General features: G+C 39.6%; 2 protein-coding genes across 2 annotated transcripts in view; both read right to left on the bottom strand.

The window, feature by feature from the left end:
* Window positions 1-2846: 2846 nt before the first annotated feature.
* On the bottom strand, window positions 2847-7093 carry fabp10a (fatty acid binding protein 10a, liver basic). Its single transcript, XM_017695758.2, has 4 exons — window positions 6941-7093; window positions 5444-5616; window positions 3938-4027; window positions 2847-2962 (listed from the first exon to the last, which is right to left on the bottom strand). The coding sequence occupies exons 1-4, from the start codon at window positions 7005-7007 to the stop codon at window positions 2912-2914; spliced, it is 381 nt and encodes a 126-aa protein (XP_017551247.1). The 5' UTR covers window positions 7008-7093; the 3' UTR covers window positions 2847-2911.
* A 5759-nt stretch (window positions 7094-12852) lies between these two features.
* myom3 (myomesin 3) overlaps window positions 12853-22181 on the bottom strand; it is a 109849-nt gene continuing 100520 nt past the window's right edge. Inside the window, exons 30-37 of the mRNA XM_017695793.2 lie at window positions 21909-21996; window positions 21335-21373; window positions 21093-21198; window positions 19908-20071; window positions 18547-18583; window positions 18402-18424; window positions 14800-14855; window positions 12853-13596 (exon numbers count right to left, since the gene is read on the bottom strand). Coding sequence (XP_017551282.2) covers window positions 13330-13596; window positions 14800-14855; window positions 18402-18424; window positions 18547-18583; window positions 19908-20071; window positions 21093-21198; window positions 21335-21373; window positions 21909-21996 — 780 coding nt within the window. The 3' untranslated portion in view covers window positions 12853-13329. The remainder of the gene's footprint in view (window positions 13597-14799; window positions 14856-18401; window positions 18425-18546; window positions 18584-19907; window positions 20072-21092; window positions 21199-21334; window positions 21374-21908; window positions 21997-22181) is intronic.

The following is a 22181-nucleotide window of genomic DNA, read 5'->3' as shown; positions in this document are numbered from 1 at the left end:
TAGACCTCCACTTGAGTAAAAGTACAAGTATTTGCCTTCAAATGTACTTAAGTATCAAAAGTAAAAGAACTAAAAGAGTAATTATGACTAATGTCCTGTTATCATTTTTATAACAAGACTCACTTCATGAACTCATTTCAGGTGAAAGTCCTCCAGCGTCTCTCTTGGTAAACCAGTCTTTTAATAGAACGTCATTAATTAGTGACGCTGACGTCTATTAAAATGATCATAAGCACAAAACACTGAAGGTAAACAGTTTCCATCAGGGAGAACCGAGTGGCTCTGAAATCACTTTTTACACACAAGCAAAGTTTCAGTTTATGATTTATTTACAACTTAGTTCTAAGTTTAAGTTTAATAAAAACTGGCTTTAAACTCAGGATCACAGATGAGCTCCTTTACTATGTTGATCTGTAGGCCTCTGTTCATAAACATAAACCAGCCCAAACTCATTTACTATAAAATGAAATGGTGTTTGTAGAAATTCAGAAAAAAGCCGCGTCAGTCACGACTGCATATGTGGACATATTTCTATATTGAGCTCTATTTACACAAAGTTAGGTTAGTTCATCATTTATGTTGAACAGACTCTCCCAAAATTTTACGCTGCTGCGCTGACGTTGAACCGTGTGCTGCACTGGGTCGGTATGACCAACAGGTCAAAACCAGCTCAAAACAAAGTGACTGCTGTGCCCTGATTGGTGCTCTGGCTTTGCGCTTCTTTCATTTTTACATGTTATGTTTTTATACACACAGAAACCAAAAGGAACGACAGATTTCTCAAAATGTAGTGGAGGAAAAAGTCGGATATTAGACTCTGAAATGTAGTGGAGTGAAAGTAAAAAGTCGCCCAGAATGGAGAAACTTCAGTACAGATACACGAAAAAAAGTACTTAAGTACAGTAACTAATGACATTTATTTAGTCACTGTCCACCACTGATTATGACTTGGTATCTTATATCTCATCTTGGTATCAAATGATTTACTTTCTAATAGTAATAATTTAGTATCTCAACCTGACGGGAAAAATTCTCATAATCAAGATGTACTCCAATACTTATGACTTAGCATCTCTTAAATTATGATGAGATAAATATAATAAGTCATAATTATGAGATACTAAGCCATAATTATGAGATAAGATCACATTATTATACACACACACATTATTATAAGTCATAATTATAAGATGTTAAGTCATAATCATGAGATGCTAATTGTCATTATTATGAGATAATTTTAAGATTGTATCCCATTATTATGATAACCATAACTATGTCATAATTATAGAGAACTTTCTCATTAAGACTCGCTAAATTCAGAGGTGGAAACAGGCTTCTGTAGACAGGAGAAGAAAAGGTAAATTAAAAAGGGGAGACCCACAGATTTTTCAAAATTTCCGCACTAAATTGTTCCGATGTAAACAGACATTCAGAGTGGTTTGATGTAAAAATGCTCTGTTCTAGATCATTTGTTCAGGCAAGTATCATATGAAATTGTTATGAATATGCTGCACTAAGCCTGACATATTTTATGATAATTTTGAGAGAGGGTTTGGCCCTTTGGGCCAAAGGGTTTGGTATTATGTAAACTGATTTTTTTGGCAGAGAGGTACATGCATGGTGCTGTAAAATTAATGCCCAAAGAAAATGTATTTTTTCTCAAATTTCACCAAAAAATCAACATTACTTATAAATAAAAACTGAAAGCATGTAGGTTCACTGGTGATTTTGGATAGTGAATACTATTTGTGTTGTAGTCATGGCGACCGGTTCTTATCACCACCACTCTGACGGAGAAGATGCGTAAATGGTGGACAGCTTTTGCCTGCTAAGATCAGTTGTTAACAGCATAGGATCCAGCAGTCAAGAAATACGACACAGATGTTGCACTGGTGTGAGTGGATCAGACACAGCAGTGCTGCTGGAGTTTTTAAACAGCTCAGTGTCGCTGCTGGTCTGAGAATAGCCCACCAACCAAAAATATCCAGCCAACAGCGTCCTGTCCACTGATGAAGGACTAACATAAACTATGCAGCAGCAGATGAGCTGTCGTCTGTGACTTTACATCTATAAAGTGGACTGACAAGGTAGGACTGTCGTAATAGAGTGGATGGTGAGTGGACACAGTGTTTAAAAACCCCTGCTTAAAAGCACTGCTGTGTCTGATCCACTCATATCACCACAACACACACTAACACACCACCACCATGTCAGTGTTACGGCAGTGCTGAGAATGACCCACCACTCAAACAGTTGCTGCACAGTTTGCGTTGGTCATCCCCTAGTCCTTTATCAGTGGTCACAGGACGCTGCCCACAGGACGCTGTTGGCTGGATATTTTTGGTTGGTGGACTATTCTCAGTCCAGCAGTGACACTGAGGTCTTTAAAAATTCCTAGCAGCCCTTCTGTGTCTGATCCACTTAGACAAGCACAACACACACTAACACACCACCACCACATCAGTGTTACTGCAGTGATGAGAATGAGCCACCACCCAAACAATACCTGCTCTGTGAGGGTCCATAGGGGTCCTGACCACTGAAGAACAGGGTAAAATGGGGCTAACAAAGTATCAGAGAAACAGATGGACTACAGTCTGTAACTGAAGAACTACAAAGTGCAGCTATACAGTAAGTAGAGCTGATAAAATGGACAATGAGCGTAGAAACAAGCAGGTGGTTTGAATGTTATGGCTGATTGGTGCATAGTAGGGAATATGCCGGAAATGGCCAGCCTATAGTGCCCTGTAGTAAGATTTAATTATATAATATGAACTAATGAAAAGAGTTGATAAAACACTTGTTATTATTAGAGCAAAAGACCGAAAATATGCAAGTACAAATGATTTTGATAAACGGCAACTTTATTTAAATAGATGTTAAGATCTTTTCAGCCGGACGAGTCACATCACACCTTTTTACTCTTTCTGATCATGGTGGTCCCTCCAACGGTCAGGGTCTGATGAGGGGAGAGAGAAAAGATCAGAAATATGAAAATACACAACACAGTATATGAGTGAATAGATTTTATTGGGCAAGTAAGATTGCAGTGGTTCATATTAAGACAGACATCATAACAAGTAAACAAGGTAAAGAGAGCAAAACAGAAGGAGGAAATTGATCATACCTAAAAGGGAAAGTTCATTCAAGTACGGTTAAGTTGGCTTGACAAAGCGAGCTACTAATGTTTTAAAGATTAGAGGAGTTGCAATGGTATCCCAGGTGGTTGCTAGGCTGCTATGGTATCCCAGGTGGTTTGCGTATGTGTTGCTAGGCTGTTATGGTATCCCAGGTGGTTTGCGTATGTGTTGCTAGGCCATGGATATTGTATTCCATGCGGTTTCGTGACTGTAGTTGGGTGGTATTCCATGTGGTTATTCATGTCTTGCTAGGCTGTTGCTACACTATTCCAGATGGTTGCTATTCCAGATGGCTGCTAGGCTGTTGCTATGGTATCCCAGATGGTTGCTCATGTGTTGCTAGGCTGTTGCTATGGTATCTCAAGTGGTTGCTAGGGTGTTGCTAGGCTGTTGCTATGGTATCTCAGATGGTTGCTAATGTGTTGCTATGCTGTTGCCATGGTATTCCAGATGGTTGCTAATGTGTTGCTAGGCCAGTGCTATATAGGCAGATCATTTTGCTTGTTTCAAACATATTGCAATGTAGATGGTTGCACCACCTGGACCTAATTTAAAAATGCGCATTCCTGCCTTTTGCCTAAGATCCCAGAATCACTAAATTCACTCCTGGCCTGTAGTCCTAATTTTTTAAATACTTCAAAATCTTCAAAATTCATAATCTTGCAAAAATCAAACTAGAATATTGAATTTGACCGACATGCCCATCTATATTCCTCATAATTCATATTGGCCAGTAAATATGCTATATTTGGTCGACAAAGCTAGTTCTGATTCTGATGTGTAGGGTTACCTACCTCGACCATCTCTCCTCCCTTGATCTCCTGAATGTGTGTGAACCTCTCTGTCTGACAGACAAGTTTTCCTCCCTCCATCTTCACGGTGCACTGAAGGAAACACAGATCAAAGTCATCACTCAGCATCTCAGCCACAACACCTGATTTCTGGGCACCATCGAGACCTTAATGAGCTGAATCAGGTGCATTAGAAGAACAGAAACATGCTCATACGAGAGTTAATTTTGGATACATTTCTACTTTTATTTGAATTAGTATCTGATTGAATTAACATTAAATAAGCTATAAAAATCCTTGACGGCTTTTAAACAAACAAACAAACAGACAAATAGGAAATAATCCTAGCTAGAAAGGAAACATTCCCTCAGGTACATTTAAGTTGGCCTCACAAAGTGAGGTAGTAACACTTTAAGAGTTAAAGCAGCTCCTATAGTACACAGGTGGTTGCCGAGATGTTGCTCTACCATTGATATGGTGTCCCATGGAGTTTCTAGGACATAGCTATGGTATCCCAGCTAGTTCCTAAGCTATTGCTAGGCTGTTGCTATGCTATTCCATGTGGTTGCTAAGGTGTTGCTAGGCTGTTGCCATGGTGTCCCTGGTGGTTGCTAAGGTCAGGCGTATTAGAGGAGCCCATACTTTTTTACTTGAGTTGTTTTTTGGATACATTTCTTTTATACTTGTATAAGTATCTTATGAATTACATTAACTAGGCTGTAAAATCCTTCAGGGTACAAAAAGATAGTTATTAAACAAACAAAGAGGAAATAATCATAACTATAAAGGGATGGTTTGCTCAAGCATGCTAAGCTGGCTTGAAAGAGCAAGTTAGTAATGCTTCAAAAGCAGTGGTGGTTGGCAAGACGTCGCTAGGCCACTGATATGGTAGCCCAAGCAGTTTCTAGACCATAGCTGTGGTATCCCAGGTGGTTGCTATGGTGTTGCTAGGCTGTTGCTATGGTATCCCAGGTGGTTGCTAAGGTTAGGCGTGTTAGAGGTAGCTCAACCTTTTAGTTATTTTTTGGATACATTTCTACTTTTATCTGAATTAGTATCTGATTAAAAGTAACAATAAATAGGCAGTACAAATCCTTGAGGTAATAAAAAGATGTTTTTTAAACAAACAAACATGGAAATTAAGAGAATTCCTTGCGAGAGCAGTAACATAATTCACTAAGAACTTCATAAGGTGGAGGATCATACTCGTCCACCTTCTATATCCTGACAAAGTTCTCATACCCCATCACCTCCCCATGTCCCCCTGTTCCTCAGTCTGTTTATCAAAAAAAAGGGAAGTCAGCCTTAAAGTAGAAATTCCCCAGAGCTCCAGCCCAGGTTCTCAGAGTTCTCTCCCCTCCTCTTCCCATACTACAACCACATGTTATACAGCTCCTTAATTGGTGTTGTGTAGGACAGTGCTGCTTATACTGTCTAACAGTCTCTAAGTTCAGCCATACTGAAATAAGGATCTCAATAAAACAGAGCAGATCAGAGGTGAGGAGATACCTTGAGCTTCTTTCCATCCATGGTGTTGATTTCGGCCTCCTTGCCGATGGTGAAGGAGTTGGTGACAGATTTTCCAGGCGTTTTGGAGGTGATGACGAAGTCGTTGCCGGTCTGCTGGATCTCTGTCACTGGTTTGACATCCTTGGCTACTTTAATGATATCCTCTGACAGAGCTAAGGAAGAAAATAATATGAAGAAAGAGCAGATAAAAATAGAACAATATCAGTGTTAAACTATTCATTAATGTACAGTTTCAGGGCTATTCTAGTCACTGCTGTCCATTATAGCTTTAACATAATTTAAAACACACATTTCAGAAGCATTTAATCAACATTAAAGCAATAGTTTGGTGACAAATCAAGGCTGCACACCCTCCCCACTTATCCCAAATATGTTTGATCAGCCAGGACACATTAGAAGTTTGCCTCTTAAGCTTTGTACTGAAGCTAAAGGAAGCGCAATGGAAGAGTATGTACACCATTTAGCATAGTGCTAACTGCATGGCTAAATCATCACACGTCTCAAACCGCATGGAGTTGTTCAGACATCTCTAATAGACTTGAATATGTGTTTTCTGAGTTCTTGCTGAAAAACCATTAAGTATATTAGCACGGCTAAAACATTAGCTGCCTCAGTTCTGTCTGCACTTCTGTCCACATTTGTAAATAACAGTATTTCATATTCGTTATCAGAAACAAGATACACAGAATTAAGTCTATATAAGTTCACCGAACAACTACTTACACATGCATTCAGTGTGGCGGTTCAGGCAGTCAGTTTGTGCTTTGCTAATTGGAACACATTAGTTTCCATTATCTGCTAACTACATTAGCCTCCAGCACAAAGCTGCCAAAACTACACCAACCATATGTTGGCTGATTGACTCCATTTGGAAAAAGGGTGGGGGGGTGGGGGGAATTATGCCCCACCAATCAATTTAATATCACATCTCTGATAGCAAGAAGATAGTGGACCACTGTTGGCTCATTGATGGTACAGCTGGTGGTCCACTAGCGTTTTGCTCAGCGTTTTGCTCAGGCGGACCACCGGTGATTAAGCAGAGTATTAGACAAAATTCCAATTATCATCATTCCGTTTTCCATTTACAGTCCAGTTTACTTATTTTTCATTCCCTTCTTTCTTTAGGTGTACTTTGTAAATTAATTAAGTAAATAATTTTAATCCAGCTCAGCGTCAGCAGCAACATTTTCTATGAAATCATTTTATATTAGGCCTAGTCATTATTTTTTCTCAGTTGTTTGTAATATTTGTCTAGGTTTATTTTCCAAAATAAAAGGCTCTGTGCATTTAAAAGATTTGAGAAGATTAAATAATAGTTATAGCTTGTACGCAGGACAGTAATCTGGATGGTCCGAGGGTGGACCAGGAGTTGCATACTGTCAGTGGGATGTTGACCTTATCAAGCTAGTGGACCAATATATGCTTGCTATCTGGGATTCTACCCTCTTATGTCATAGTAATCTAAGTTTTACTCACAGATAGCCCTGAGGAACTCCTCGTAGTTCTCCTGGGCGTAAACCTGCCACGTTCCGCTGAAGGCCATTTCTGCCAAAGTCCCCTTCACCACCAGAGGCTAAAGCTCGAGACACCTGCGTGAAGCTCCGCACAGCGTGCAGAGGGCACACAAACCATCACAGATACTTATAGTGGTGAGAAAAAGGCCCACCTGCTTTCTCTAATCATTAACTCTTTCATAGTGGCGCCCTGTTTGGACAACCTAGAGTTCATTTACATCTGTGGTTTGGTGACCCCTGCGCAGATCTGACATAGGTCTGCAGCAGAGCCTTGTCATAATTCTGTACATATCAATGCATTTCTAACAAAATGTTTAAGTTCCTGTCGGACTTCATGTCACTGAAACGCATTCACTTCATTCATTCAAGTGCAAAGTCATCAAAACGTCATTGTTGTCCTCATAAGGAATAATGTCTTTGAGCTAATGTGTAAATACTTCCAATGGAGTTCTTGTACTTTAGGTTCTTAAAAATAAAGGTTCCTAAAACATTTAGGATGTAGGGTTCAGTTAGTGGTACTGCGACCCTATCTGGACTAAGCGGTCAATGATCATAATTATGATGATTCAGTTGGTGTAGAACCTTTGTGATGTTCAGCCAGCATTCCTCGATCCTAACAGCTAGTTTGTACCGATTTCCATGTAGTTACATCTTCAGAAGGTAGGAAGCCAGCAGATTTAAGGTGTTTGGTTCCTTAAATGTATAGTTCTTTAAAGAACTGTCCATTTACAGAATCAAAAGTAGCTCTTCCATGGCATTCCTCCAAAGAATTCTTTTTGGTTCAAATGCTAGCAGCATTATAAATTCTTTTTAGTCTAGGCTCAGGCTTAATCTCGGTCTGGACAACTGGCGCTAAGGGATTAAGCCTAGTCCTGGACTACATGGACAATCTTCACTGATATAAATAAGTTCAGGACTGGGCTTAATCCCTGTCCAGAAAACCGACCCTATAAATGTTGCCTGACTTAAAAGTGTAACAAGGAGATGATCTATAGTTTTGTTGTTTCTTGCACTCAGTCTATTTATTTTTTATTTTCATATTATTTTAGATTAGTTGAAATAGCACTGTCATTAGTCAGTGTCATTATTGAAATTGTTATTGATAATAGTAATTATATGGTCATAAGCGTTTAAAACACTAACAACCATAATTGTAAGTAAAATGTCATTAGATATTATAATTGGTTTTCATATTTGTTTGCTCTCTTGATGTAGAAAAATTTTAATGAAAATAATATAGAACTCCAGATTTATTGGCATCCTTCATGAAAATGAGCTAAAATTTCACTGTTTTGGAACAAAAAAGTTGTCTTGTAAAAACAGGTTTCAAAAACGTTGGCCCCGTTATTATTAATATTTGGTGAAGCCTCGGCTGGAGAGAATGCACTGACCTGCTTTCTGTAAGGCTTAATAAGGTTGGAGAACACTTGTTGAGAGACCTTGGATCTCTTTTTCATGCAGAAGAAATCCAGTTCCTTAATATTCTTGGGTCTTTGTTTGTGGGCGGCCTTCTTCAATACGCACCATGTTTTTTTCAATTGGGTTCAAATCTGGCGATGCGACAAAACTTTGATTTTGAGGTTCTGCAACCATTTCTGTGTGCATTTTGATGTGTGTTTGGGGTCATTATCTTGCTAAAAGCTGCCTTCTGGCAGAGGCCAATAGATTTCAGGCTGAAATCAGATGATATTTAGTAGAATTCATTACATCATTGCTTTTCAAATGAGCCCCTGCACTACCAGCAGTAAAATACATGCGAAGTATCAGTGATCCACCATCGTGTTTCACAGTGGGATTTTGGGTGCTTTCATTGCATTCCCTTTTTTGAATGGCGAGGGAATCACAGAGAGGCCCACGGTTTAATTACACACTTTTATATCCTAAGAATAGCTAAACCAGTTTGCACTGAAGCCCCTGTAGTTATTTAGTATTAAGCCTTAGTATGTAGTAAGCCTGGGATTTTAAGAGGCAAAATACTGTAATCAGATTGGTTCATGGATGTAGTGAAGGTGGACATGGAGATGGTTGGTGTAAAAGTAGAGGAGGCAGTGGATAGGGCAAGATGGGGGCAGATGATCCGCTGTGGCGACCCCTAAAGGGAGCAGCCGAAAGAAGAAGATAAGCCACGTTAGTAAATCATTTGCAGATTTGGTCTTTCACTCGAAACACACCCAAGCATGAAACATGTTTGTGGATAGAATGAAAGTCTCCAATCATACTGAAATTATTAAAGCACTGTTCTCACCTTTTAACAGCTGAGTTGGTTTCATATTTGTGATATTTAGTGAAGTGTAGCCCCAGGTGCCGAGGTCAGTTGTGGAAATGGACGAGAGGTGAGTGACCCTGTGGACTGTTTGCTCTTTTATCTGCTCTGAAAAAAGTCCTGTGCTTGTGTAATGAAGCATCTTCATGATATTAGGAAATACAGTGAGCTGCAGCAGATCAACAACTAAATGCCTCACAAATTCTGGGAAAATTAATATTCAGAATGAAATTATGATCAATATAATATCCAGAATAAACATCTTAAAAGTCACAAGAGACTGTGTCTTGTGTCATGCCTAAAACCCCCTTACCCATGATCTAATTACTTGACCTCGAGTGGTTACTAAAATATATAAATGTTCAATAAATCATTTATTATTATTAATTATGATTGCAACAAACTATTCCACCTATTACTTTTGAGTTTACTTCAGCAGTCCAGGGTTATATAAATGAAATGGTTAGTCACCGAACAACACAGTCATTTCATTATCTTTAAATATTTCGTAACTCTTTATTTTAATCGTGTCTACATAAGACATTCATAACATCTTACACAAACACTTCATAACATGTTCATGAATGTTTCAATCAACATTTACATGTTTTACATGATATTCAAATGGAATACTATGCCATTTTACCAAGATACATTTTTCAAAATAAAAGTCCTCATTGACATATATTTTGTCTATACTTTGTCTGTATATCATTTTCAGTAAAAAGTCTCATTTCTGGAAAATAAAAATGACCTCAGTTTATCCCACTGGTTATTAAGTGCTTTGACACTGAGGCATGTTTCACATGTACTTTTGACTTCTTGTGAATTATTTGTTTTTTTTCCTAAGCATTTGTTGCTTTACATGCCACTTCACTACATAGACAGTAGTAATAATGAGACATAGACTCATAAATTTGTTAGTAACAATCATTTGACAGAATCTTAGTACAAATGTAAACAGATTACTTTGCACTGCAGTTTAAAGAACCACATAACACGCATATCAGTCTGGTTAGCTTCCATCACTTTGAGGTAAAGACAAAACAGAATTGATCAATCTTTGGGATAACAGAGCAACATTTAATCTCAGAGTGTGAAGTAAATGGCATAACCAATGCAAAACTGTACTTGTGCCTTCTCCAATACCATAAGCGAGGATGAACATCACTTACAGTGCTAGCATCTAACCCCAAATTAAATTTAGGACAAATAACCTCATCAATGTATAGCCTGTTGAATTAACCCTTTGGCACAATAACATTTTAAAGAAGGCATACAGTCACAAGCAGAAAGAATGATATACTGGTAGAAAGAAATAATTTAAAAGAAATTGAATGACAGGCAAAACATCCCCAAGTGTCAAAGTGTTTTATTTTGGCTTGTTTTACTGAAATAATATACTTTTTCCAAAATAAAACATGGGGACTTTTATTTTGAAAAACGTCTCTCAGCAAAATAGCATAGTATGTTCCATATTAACATCATGTATGCTTTACGAATGTGTAACGTGGAGCGAGGAGGCGGACGCATATGTGGAGATAAGCGACATTTATTATGGGCAAATCCAGGGTCATGGTCCAGATGGTCCAGGGTCATTGAGCCAACGTGAACAGATTGATAGTTAGACATGATGAACAACACAGAACCTCAAACAAACAACCCAACACGAGAATACAATAGATACATCCAACAAACAACAAAGACCAGCAAACACAAGGAGCAAACACAGGGCTTAAATACACAGGGTAAACGAGGGACAGGCAGGAAGCAGGTGGACACATTCAGGGGTAGAGTCACGAAACAAGGGGGCTGGACCAAAACAAACTCACATGGGCTAAAGCAAAACATGACCACATGGACAGGAGTGGGAGGGGCCAATCGTGACAGAATGTAGAGATGCTTTACCTAAAGTGTCACCAATTTCTTCGTCATATGATCTTAATATAGTCATTTTTAATGAAACCTTCACTTTATATGTGGCTTTGTCTTACCAAATTAACCACCACAACAATGATAATTTCCACCAGCACCTAATGAATGATTTCTGTGAGATTTTCTGTTAGCGTCAAGCTAACAGTGCCTCACATTTGTTTCCCCACACTACGTGTATAAGGCATATCTACAGCGCACTGCCCTTAGCCAATCAGCAGCTGGCTAGAAAACCCTCATGGCCAATCAAGTGACTGTTGCTAGGCAGAATTAAAACTTTGCTTTGGCCTCATTTTCTCCTGTGGAAAGACTCAGGCATCATATTTAGCACACATGGCTAACATAGCACAGCTTGCTGATGCTGAGGTGATGATTGTAGATCCATTTGAGAGAAATCAGGCTGAAAAATGAAGTGTTATGTGGATGTTATACATGTTTAAACAGGTCATTTTTAATGTGCATTGCTTAAAGGCTATGATATTAGAATGCTATAGTATTTTGACATTAGCTGGTAAATGTAGTCTGGTAGGTTTATTACTGCTGTGTGTATTTTGGTTATTCTGGTTGTTATGATGTCTCCAGCTCTGTGGAAAAAGCTCTGTCCATGTTGGAATATCATTTTGTTAGACTTCCATCTTGTTTTTGAAGATTTCATATACTCAGTGCTATTTGTTGATGCTGTGCTGACAGTGTTGTGATGCATTCAGGTGGTTTTGTTCTATTTATCACTTGGTTGATCTGCTTGGTGCTGATAATACATACTGTCCAGCTGTTTAGTCATGTGTTTTTGTTTGTTTGTCTTGTTTGTCTCACACTCACAGTTTAGCAGGCTAAAGGTCTCCACAAGGGGGTGCTATTAGTAGCTTTGTGTGCATCATTAGAATGGATGAACCTTCAAAAGTAATGGTTATGGAATTAATTACTGTTATTATATGAGGAACATTCATTTCACCTGCTGGGCTGTGGATGACCAGCAGGGCTGCTGTGGTATGAGACCAGGCCACTGTGCCATGCCTCTGGTCATTACACTAACAAAGAAACAAATTATGGAGCAAAAAACAAAACTACTTACACAAAAATCATTTTAATTTTGCTCTGAATTCAGTCTATGAATAAACTCAAACTCAAAATCACAAAAACTTTTCAAACAAAAACAAAGGCCTTCCTTCTTATGCTAGGCTGACCTTTAGAGCAGGGGTCACCAATCTTATCCACGAAGGGTTGATATGCCTGCAGGTTTTTGTTCCAATCAAAAGGAAGCACACTTGATTCCACTTGTTTGGTCAGTTGGTCTCAGTATTCAGACAGATGATAGAGTGAGTAGCTATAATAAGTGAGTTCTGCTTGGTTGGAATAAAAACCTGGACACCGGACACTGGACACTGCAGGCTGGTGTGGACAAAACTGGTCCCAGCTGTAGAGGAACCAATTCTCTAAATCCTCAGTCAGGAATCTGGCTGAAAGTGGTTCAAATCTATCAAAACGTTAATACACTGTTAGAAATAAAGACCCTGATCAAGGTAAAAACAATGTAATTTGAGGGCACAAGGTACAACAGTGGTTTAAGGTTCAGTTGTGAACCTTAAATAAATTTTCCAGATGAAAAGTTTGTATTTGTATCTTTTCATAACCGAATGTTTTAAAACAGAACAGATTATGGTACAGTTATGTTCCCTGACTGAAGGTACTGAGATGGACCCTCGAGGGTCCCACCCCAGTCACAGTTGGGGTACTGCCCCAGTGACAGTTCAGTACCCTTATTTCTGAGAGTGTATGTGGGTAACTAAACTACATAAACCCATTTGAATTCATTGCTTTTGTCACAAAAATCAATGCATTTACACATAACAAACTTTTGGGAATATAATGTATAAGGCAATGCATGTATTGTAACATTGGATTGCATTATATTATGTTATGGAGTATTATTGTTTTATATTTTGTTTGGGGTGTTTTTGTGTTGTTCTTCTGGAACTGGATAATAAAGTGAATCTCAGACCGCGACTGTATGAATAAATAGGGAAACATGTGAAAACTGTGTAAATGTGATTTACAGTAAATGATTCCTGGCTGGGGCTGTAAGTGATTTTTGCTAACACTCAAATGCAGCAGAGTCTTTCACTGCTGCTGTTTATATGCTCACTATCCCCTCTTCGTTACATCTGGATGGCGTCTGCCCGCGGCTTCTCTCCGTGTTTGTAAACGCTGACCGTCACGTAGGCCGTCTGGGAGCCGTACGTGTTCCTCACGAAGAAACTGTAGTTTCCGGAGTCCTCCATGGTGACGGAGTTGATGGTGATGGTGGAGCTGTTTTTGTCGTGGGCAATGTGGTACTGACCGGTGGAGGAGATCTCTCGGTCATTCTTCAGCCAGAACATCTCTGGCATGGGGTCACCTTCAGCAAAGCATGTCAGACACAGAGACTGAGAGAGAGAGAGAGAGAGAGAGAGAGAGAGAGAGGAGGGACAGAGAGAAAGAGAAAAAGAGAGAGAGGGAGAGGGAGAGGGAGAGAGAGAGGGAGAGAGAGAGAGAAGAGGGAGAGGGAGAGGGAGAGAGAGAGGGAGAGAGAGAGAGAGAGAGGGAGAGAGAGATTTTTGAAAAATATTTATCTAATATATCTTAATATATTTTAGAAACATTACTTGCAAGTAGGCCATTATAGAAAGAGCATGTGAGAGAGAGGAGAGAAAGACAGAAAGAAAGACAGAAGTAGAGAGGAGGGATGAAGGGGAGAGAGAGAGACAGCTAGAGGAAAGAGAGAAAGAGGGAGAGAGAGAGAATGAGAGAGAATGTGAGAGAAGAGAAAGAAACAAGTTAGAGGTGGGGGGGGGGGTGACAGAAAAAAAGGTAGACAGAGAGAGAGAGATCGATGGGAAGGAAAAAGAGGAGAGAGTGAGAGCAAAATAAAGAGAGAGAGAGAAAAACGCAGAGGCACAAAGGGAGAGAATGAGAGAGATGGATAGAACAAATGGGGAATAGAGAAAATGAATGTGTGAGTGAGTGAATGAGGGAGAGAAAGACAGAACGAGAAAGAAAGTAAGGTAGAGAGAGGTAAGTAAGGAAAGAGAGGTAGAGAGGAGGGATTAAGGAGAGTGATGGGAGGGAAAGAGAGGAGAGAGAGTGAGAGCGAAATAAAGATAGAGAGAGAGAAAGAAGAGGCACAAAGGGAGAGAGCGAGAGAGACAGATAGAACAAATGGGGAAGAGAGAGTGAGTGAGTGAGTGAATGAGAGAACGAAAGAAAGAAAGAAAGAAAGAAAGAAAGAAAGAAAGAAAGAAAGAAAAAGGAACAGAGAGAGAGGAGGAATGAAGGAGAGAGAAAAAATGAGAGAAAGAGAGAGGAGAGAAAGAAAAAGAGGTAGAGATAAGGGATGAAGGAGAGAAAGGATGTGGGAGAGAGAGGAGAGAGAGCAGATCAAGTGAGAGAACGTAAGAAAGAGAGAGTGAGGGAGAGACAAGTAGAGCAAATGGGGAGGGAGAGATAGTGTGAGAGAGAGGAAGCAGTGAGTAAGAAAGAGATAGAGCAGAAGGACTGAAGGAGAGAGAGAGAGACAGAGTGAAAGAGAGGGAGCTGACAGGTATTAAACATATGGTTGAAGTTCTTTCTGCGTCACTGGTGGAAAATACCTTTCCTTCCATTATGGCGACAACATCTGGTAACCCCTTTGTGACTTTGGCACGGTCTGGGCAGAAAGAAGAGACATTATTCCTCACTGCGCTCTGCCGCTGTGATTGAAGGTCAAGGACTGACCTAATTAATCATTAAATACATCAGCATTTTTAGCCCCAATGAGGGCAGGACAAGAGGCTGCTCTCTGGCCTGCTGCTGCTGCTGATGGTGATAAATTATGATAGTGATGAAGTTGTCCTTTGGTGTTTATTGGATTTCTGCATGTTTGTTCTGTGGTGTTTGCAGTATTTATATGTGTTTGTCCTGTGGTGTTTATACAACCCCAATTCCAATGAAGTTGGGACCTTGTGTAAAACATAAATAAAAACAGAATACGATGATTTGCAAATCCTTTTCAACTATATTCAACTGAATACACTACAAAGACAAGATATTTAATGTTCAAATGGATACACCTTATTGTTTTTTGCAAATATTCACTCATTTTCAATTTGATGCCTGCAACACATTCCAAAGAAGTTGGGACAGGGGCAACAAAAGACTGGGAAAGTGCTCAAAAAACACCTGTTTGGAACATTCCACAGGTGAACAGGTTAATTGGAAACAGGTGAGTGTCATGATTGAGTGTAAAGGGAGCATCCCTGAAAGGCTAAGGCGATCACAAGCAAGGATGGGGTGAGGTTCACCACTTTGTGAACAACTGTGTGAGCAAATAGTCCAACAGTTTAAGAACGTTTCTCAACATTCAATTGCAAGGAATTTAGGGATTTAATCATCTAGAGTCCATAATATCATCAAAAGATTCAGAGAATCTGGAGAAATCTCTGCAAGTAAGCGGCAAGGCAGAAAATCAGCATTGAATGCCTGTGACCTTTGATCCCTCAGGCGGCACTGCATTAAAAACCCACATCATTCTGTAACGGATATTCCCACATGGGCTCAGGAACACTTCAGAAAACCGTTGTCAGTGAACACAGTTTGTCGCTCCATCTACAAGTGCAAGTTAAAACTCTGCCATGCAAAGCGAAAGCCACACATGAACAACACCCAGAAACACCGCCGGCTTCTCTGGGCCCGAGCTCATCTGAGATGGACTGACGCAAAGTGGAAAAGTGTCCTGTGGTCTGACGAGTCCACATTTCAAGTTGTTTTTGGAAGTCATGGACATCGTGTCCTCCAGGCCGAAGAGGAAAAGGACAGTCCGGATTATTATCAGCGCAAAGTTCAAAAGCCAGCATCTCTGATGGTATGGGGGAGTGTTAGTGCCCATGGCATGGGTAACTTGCACATCTGTGAAGGCACCATTAATGCTGAAATGTACATACAGGTTCTGGAGCAACATATGCTGCCATCCAAGCAACGTCTTTTTCAGGGACGTCCTGCTTATTTCAGCAAGACAATGCCAAGCCACATTCTGCATGTGTTACAACAGCATGGCTTCATAGTAAAAGAGTGCGGGTACTAGACTGGCCTGCCTGCAGTCCAGACCTGTCTCCCATTGAAAATGTGTGGCGCATTATGAAGCGCAAAATACGACAACGGAGACCCCGGACTGTTGAGCAACTGAAGTTGTACATCAAGCAAGAATGGGAAAGAATTTCACCTGCAAAGCTTCAACAATTAGTGTCTTCAGTTCCGAAACGCTTATTGTTGTTAAAAGGAAAGGTGATGTAACACAGAGGTAAACATGCCCCTGTCCCAACTTCTTTGGAACGTGTTGCAGGCATCAAATTCAAAATGAGTGAATATTTGCAAAAAAACAATAAAGTTTATCCGTTTGAACATTAAATATCTTGTCTTTGTAGTGTATTCAATTGAATATAGGATTAAAAAGGATTTGCAAATCATCGTTTTCTGTTTTTATTTATGTTTTACACAACGTCCCAACTTCATTGGAATTGGGGTTGTAGTATTTCTATGTGTTCATCATGTGGTGTTAAAAGTATTTCTATGTGTTCATCCTGTGGTGTTAATAGTATTTCTATATGTTTGTCCTGTGGTGTTTATAGGATTACTATGTGCTTGTCCTGTGGTGTTTATAGGATTTCTATGTGCTTATCCTGTGATATCACTAATATTTCAAACTGTTTGTCCTGTGGTATCCCGTGGTATCGCTAACATTTCTAGGTGTTTGTCTTGTGGCATCGCCAACATTCCTAGGTGTTTGTCCTGTGGTAGTTATATGATTTCTAGAGTTCTGCTTGAAAGTTTACAAACTCCTCATCGTTTTGTGACTTTTTACATGAATGTGACCTAAAATATGACCTGATCTTCATTTAACTAATAATAATAGACAAAGAGAACCCAATAAAGCAAATAACACACAATTATATAGCTCTTCATTACTTTACAGAACTAAGTGATCCATAATAAGTGATGATAATTAGTTGTGAATATGGCCTATTTAAAAAAACATCAAAATGAGTCTTCACCATTACAGTCTGGCCTTTACCACGCACGTTTTTTTCATGCCGTGTCTCAGTCAAATTTCTGAGGAAAACATTTGTCGACACTCATAAGACTGGAAGAGGTTCCAAACCAATTTCTAAAGAGTTTGGACATCACTGATCCACTGTCAACACCATTGCCTGGAGTGGTAATCCAACAAAAATCACTCCAGAGCTAAGGCAAAGAATATTCTAGGAGATCACAAGAACCCCATGCTAACATCTAATGATCTGCAGGCCTCTTACACTTGCTAATATCAGTGTTCATGTGTCTACCATAAGGCAAACACTGATAGCATGGAGAAAGCCACCAGTCTCCTAGAGGAACATTGCTGCCTGTTTAAAACTTGTTTAAAACTGAAATAATGTTATGTGGATGGATAAGGCAAAAATGGATTATTATGGCTTAAATATTTGGCAAAACCAAAGAAAAAAAACTGCGTTCCATTATAAGAACCTCATCCCAACTGTGAAGCCTGGTGGTGGAAGTATCACAGTTTGGGGCTGTTTTGCAGATGGACAGATTGACATCTTTTGATGAATTCTGGATTGTGTCAAGAAATTTAAGGCATTTTTCCAAGAACTGAACCCCAAAAAAGCATCTTACAGAAAGACAACAACCCTAAAAACTCTGTTTAGTCTACAAAAATGGTTATAGCAGAAGAAATGTTGTATTTCGGAATGGCTCAGTTAAAATTCAGACCTTAATCTGATAGAAATGTTGAGGCAGAACCAAAGGTGTGGCGTTCCTGAAAAAAGGCCCACCAGCATAACAGAGTAGAATCAGTTCTGTAAGCTAGAATTGGTCAAGATTGCTCCAAGTCAATGTCAGGGCTCAAATCAGTTATAAGAACTGTTTGGTTGAAGTCATTGCTGTTAAAGGAGGTCACACCAGTAGAAAGTAAATAAAAACTACATAGTTAGTGTTATATGGTTTATTGGGTTTTCTTTATGTTGAAATTTACAAAATGCTAAAGTATCCACAAACTTTCAAACAGCGCTGTATAACTTTGTCCTATGGTGTCGTATAGGACGTCTTTATCTATATTTTTGTCCTGTGGTGGCTGTAGGATTTCTTTGTGTTTGTCCTACTGTGAATTTAACATTTCTGTTTGTGTGGATTGTCATGTGTCCCTTAAACAAAGACTTACTTTTCTCAGCAATCGCCACTTGTCTGTGGAAAAGGGAATAAGTGACATCCTTTAAAATCCTCAGAATTTACTTAGAGATCTTGAAACTTAATCATAATAATACGACAGATTAGTGTGAAAAACGATTTGCCCAAATGACACTTACTTCAGCCTTTGGTATTCCAATAGAGCTTCTGCAAAGGCTTCAGAGAAAGCAGAGCACAGACATTTAAACATTACATTAGGCATAGACATTAGACACTTCAGAACATGTGTGGCACAGACACACTAATCCACATCTGCTCTGCTGTTTCTAATCCTTAGTAATTAAAAAAAAAAAATCCATGCAAGCGGTTGACCCCTGTGTCACTGCACATGACTCCCACGTAAAAGTAGAGTGGAGAACACGCAGCATCTAGAATTTGCAGAATGTAAGCTCAGGTTTGAGGTGTCAGACGTTAGTTGACTATAAAAAGCCCAGTGTTTTCTCTGTCCACCAGATGGAGCTGTTGCCAATGAGTCCCTTTTTTCCCAAGGCATACTGCTTCCTATCCTGGTGATGTTGATAGTGATGTGTTAGTGGTGTGGATTTCTATGAATGTGTCCTATGGCACCTATAGAGTTCCTAAGCATGGCCTCTGTGGTGTCTAAAGTAAAGAAATTTAATCACTGGAATTTATGTGAAATTGTCATGTGGCACCATTAAGATTTTGGTGTTTGTACTACAGCATCAGCATCTCTTCAGGATTTCTATGCATATCTTGTTGGTGTCTATAGGATTTCTGTGGATTTGTGCTGTGGCATCACCAGGATGTCTGTGCAATTATCCTAAGAATTCCTGTGGGTTTGTTTTATGACATCACTAGAATTTGTGTGCAACTGTCATATAGCATCACTAAACTTTGTGTCAGATTTTATAATGACATCACAAAAATGTGTGTAACATTTTATAATGACATCACTATATTTGTGTCAGATTGCATTATGGCATCACTAAGACTTGTGTGCAATTGTCATATGACATCATTACGATGTCTGTTTCTGTGTGCTTATCCTACACCATCACTAGAATTCCTGTGGGTTTGTCCTGTGACATCACAAGAATTCCTGTGGGTATGTCCTATGACATCACTAGAATTCCTGCATGTTTGTCCTATGACATAACTAGAACTCCTGTGGGTTTGTCCTATGACATCACTAGAATTCATGTGGGTTTGTCCCATGACATCACTAGAATTTGTGGGTGTTTGTCCCATGACATCACTAGAACTCCTGTGGGTTTGTCCTATGACATCACTAGAATTCCTGTGAGTTGGTACCATGACATCACTAGAATTTGTGTGCGTTTGTTCTGTGGCATCTTTTTTAGAGGTTAGTCTATTATGCGATGAGTTAATCAATTTTGAAGACCCCATGGTTGATCGGTACTGTCTTTTCTCCCCATGTCATACTAAAACCCCATTGGTAAGGTCTGATGTCACTGTGTCTCTCTCAGGCTAACTGTGATGTAAAAGCACACGGCTGTACCTTGTCCAGACAGATCCAGAGTGCGTTTATGTGTCTCCTGGCCATCGAACATCTCCAGGGTATACTTCCCTTTGTCGTTTTCAGTGGGGTTGAATATCTCGATCCAGACCTTCTGCATACTGCTGCCAGGCTTGGTCCTCTCCTCCTGATCGATCCTCTTCTCTCTGTCACACATTAAAAAATTATGAAAGGAAGATTTTGGTGAAAAATAAACTTTTACATTGTAGTCAGCCTGCCAAGACATGGCAGTGTCTGATTTCTGTTCTGTAGTTTAGCACTGGCGTTCTGAGGCTAATGTCAAGTCAATTGTCACCCAAATCTTTTCTGCAACAACTTCCAGCTCTTCATTAAGGTGGCTCAGATTTGGCGATGTGGTTTAGGACACAGTACAACTTACAGAAGTATTAAAACAAATAAAATTTCACCATGTAGCTGAACACTGTGGGCTGCCAAGTGTTTGCAGAATCCAACTCCCCCAGTAATGCATGCTACATTACATTTGCAATTTCAGGTATTTCTATCAATAAACACATATCTTCAGTTGATACAGAATTAACAGTATGTGAATGTAATCTGTAGCGTTTACATGATATGTGTGCAAATGAAGAGGAGTTGGATTTCACCACAACACCTGTTGTATAATGTGGCTGCACAATGCGGCCAAATTCAGCTACACAGTGAGTGAATTTACATGCACTCAATAATCCGATAATATGGCAACCGTCTAAGTGTTGGCACCGTTATCAGTAGATTGCGAGTTCGATCCCTGGTGATGCTACAGCCATTCATAGCCAGGACAACAGAGCACAATTGGCCTTGCTCTCTCTGGGTGGATAGGATACAGAACACTTTACATCGATACGTCTGTGTGATCTTAATGAATGCAGTTTGAGTGGGTTGAGAGATGTTTTAGAGATGTACAGAAGATTTGGGTGACTGTTGACTTGTAGCACTTATTAGCAAGGTTATCCTTGTTTATCAGTCATTTTCATTTGAATGCTTGAATAGATTGATTAGCACTATACAGAAAATAAAGCCTGTGGTTTGTAGTTGTGTCTCACTAAAACAGACTTTTCTTGTCTGCACTGGGCCTAAAAATCAAACGCTTGCTTTTTGAAGCCACACAAACCAGCAGCACTCTGCTCTGAGTGCCTGGAGCTGGATCTCTGGACAAAGGGAACTCACTTGAAGTACCAGCTAGTCTTCGTGTAGCTCAGATAGTACTTCAGAGAGCAGTAGAGTTTGAAGCCCGTTGCTGTGCACTGGATCCCCAGGGGACCAGCAGAGAGAGCTGTAGATCAGACAGAGGACCGAAGGGAGGGAGGTTCAACTCAGGCAGCACAGTCACAGTCAGTGCTTTGTAAAAAAGGCATGAAGTTCAGCATATAAGCTGATGTGAGAGGCTCTGTGCTTTCTTGTGAACCTACCGCACTGTTTGCTCAGCCGCTGCATCAGCTTGTCAAACTCTGAAAAGATAGTTAAAAAGAAACAATTGCAAACATAAATAGACTTGAATTTCACAATGTAAATTATTCAGTAATTACATGCATTATGGTTTTCTGCTGATGACTGATGACAATCTGAGCTGTATGCAGTGTTTCTGGGTGCAGTTTAAGCCAAATACTTCACTACAAGTCATTTGTAGTTCAGGATCAACAATGACAAGGTAGATGTTTCTAATAAAGTGGCCAGTGAGTAGAAGTACAAGCTTGGTGTAATAAAGTGGCCAGTTAGTGGATGTACAAGCTTGGTGTTTCTAATAAAGTGGCCTGTTAGTTGAAGCGCAATGTAGGTGTTTCTAATAAATTGGCCAGTGAGTGGAAGCACAAGGTTGGTGTTTCTAATAAAGTGGCCAGTTATTGGGAACACAAGGTAGGTGTTTCTAATAAAGAGGCCAGTGAGTGATATATACATATCTAATATGGTGTTTGTAATGTAATTGTAAGCTGACAGTCAAAGCCAGTTTAAAAGCAGAAGCCATATTTCCTTCTAATCTCTCACCTGTGTCCAGTAACTCCAATACGCTCTCGTCCTCACCTCTGCTATCAGAAACCACAGCCCTGTACACGCCGGCTTCTTTCTTTGTCACCTTTAAAGCAGAGCAAAATGCAATTATGGTATATAAATACAGCTTTAGAACAGTAAACATCTTCCTCTCAGCAATGTTAGTGCAACTGAATGGTGTAAATTAGATTAACGCACAGTAAAATGAACGCACATGTCAAATGCGCACAATTGCCACATAAATCAACACACTTCTGTCTTTTAATGTAC

The sequence above is a fragment of the Pygocentrus nattereri genome, chromosome 24 (assembly GCF_015220715.1).
Source record: "Pygocentrus nattereri isolate fPygNat1 chromosome 24, fPygNat1.pri, whole genome shotgun sequence".
Taxonomy (NCBI): domain Eukaryota; kingdom Metazoa; phylum Chordata; class Actinopteri; order Characiformes; family Serrasalmidae; genus Pygocentrus; species Pygocentrus nattereri.
Note: the sequence above shows the minus strand (reverse complement) of the source record. Positions and strands in the feature narration are given on the sequence as shown.

What these genes read in the sequence shown, in the direction of transcription:
- fabp10a (XM_017695758.2), bottom strand. Translation starts at nt 7,007, where the DNA reads ATGGCCTTCAGCGGAACGTGGCAGGTTTACGCCCAGGAGAACTACGAG. An exon ending in GGAGTTCCTCAGGGCTATCT is followed by an intron (nt 5,617 to 6,940) that starts GTGAGTAAAACT and finishes TTTCTTCCTTAG; the next exon opens with CTCTGTCAGAGGATATCATT. An exon ending in TGGATGGAAAGAAGCTCAAG is followed by an intron (nt 4,028 to 5,443) that starts GTATCTCCTCAC and finishes TGTTTCCTTCAG; the next exon opens with TGCACCGTGAAGATGGAGGG.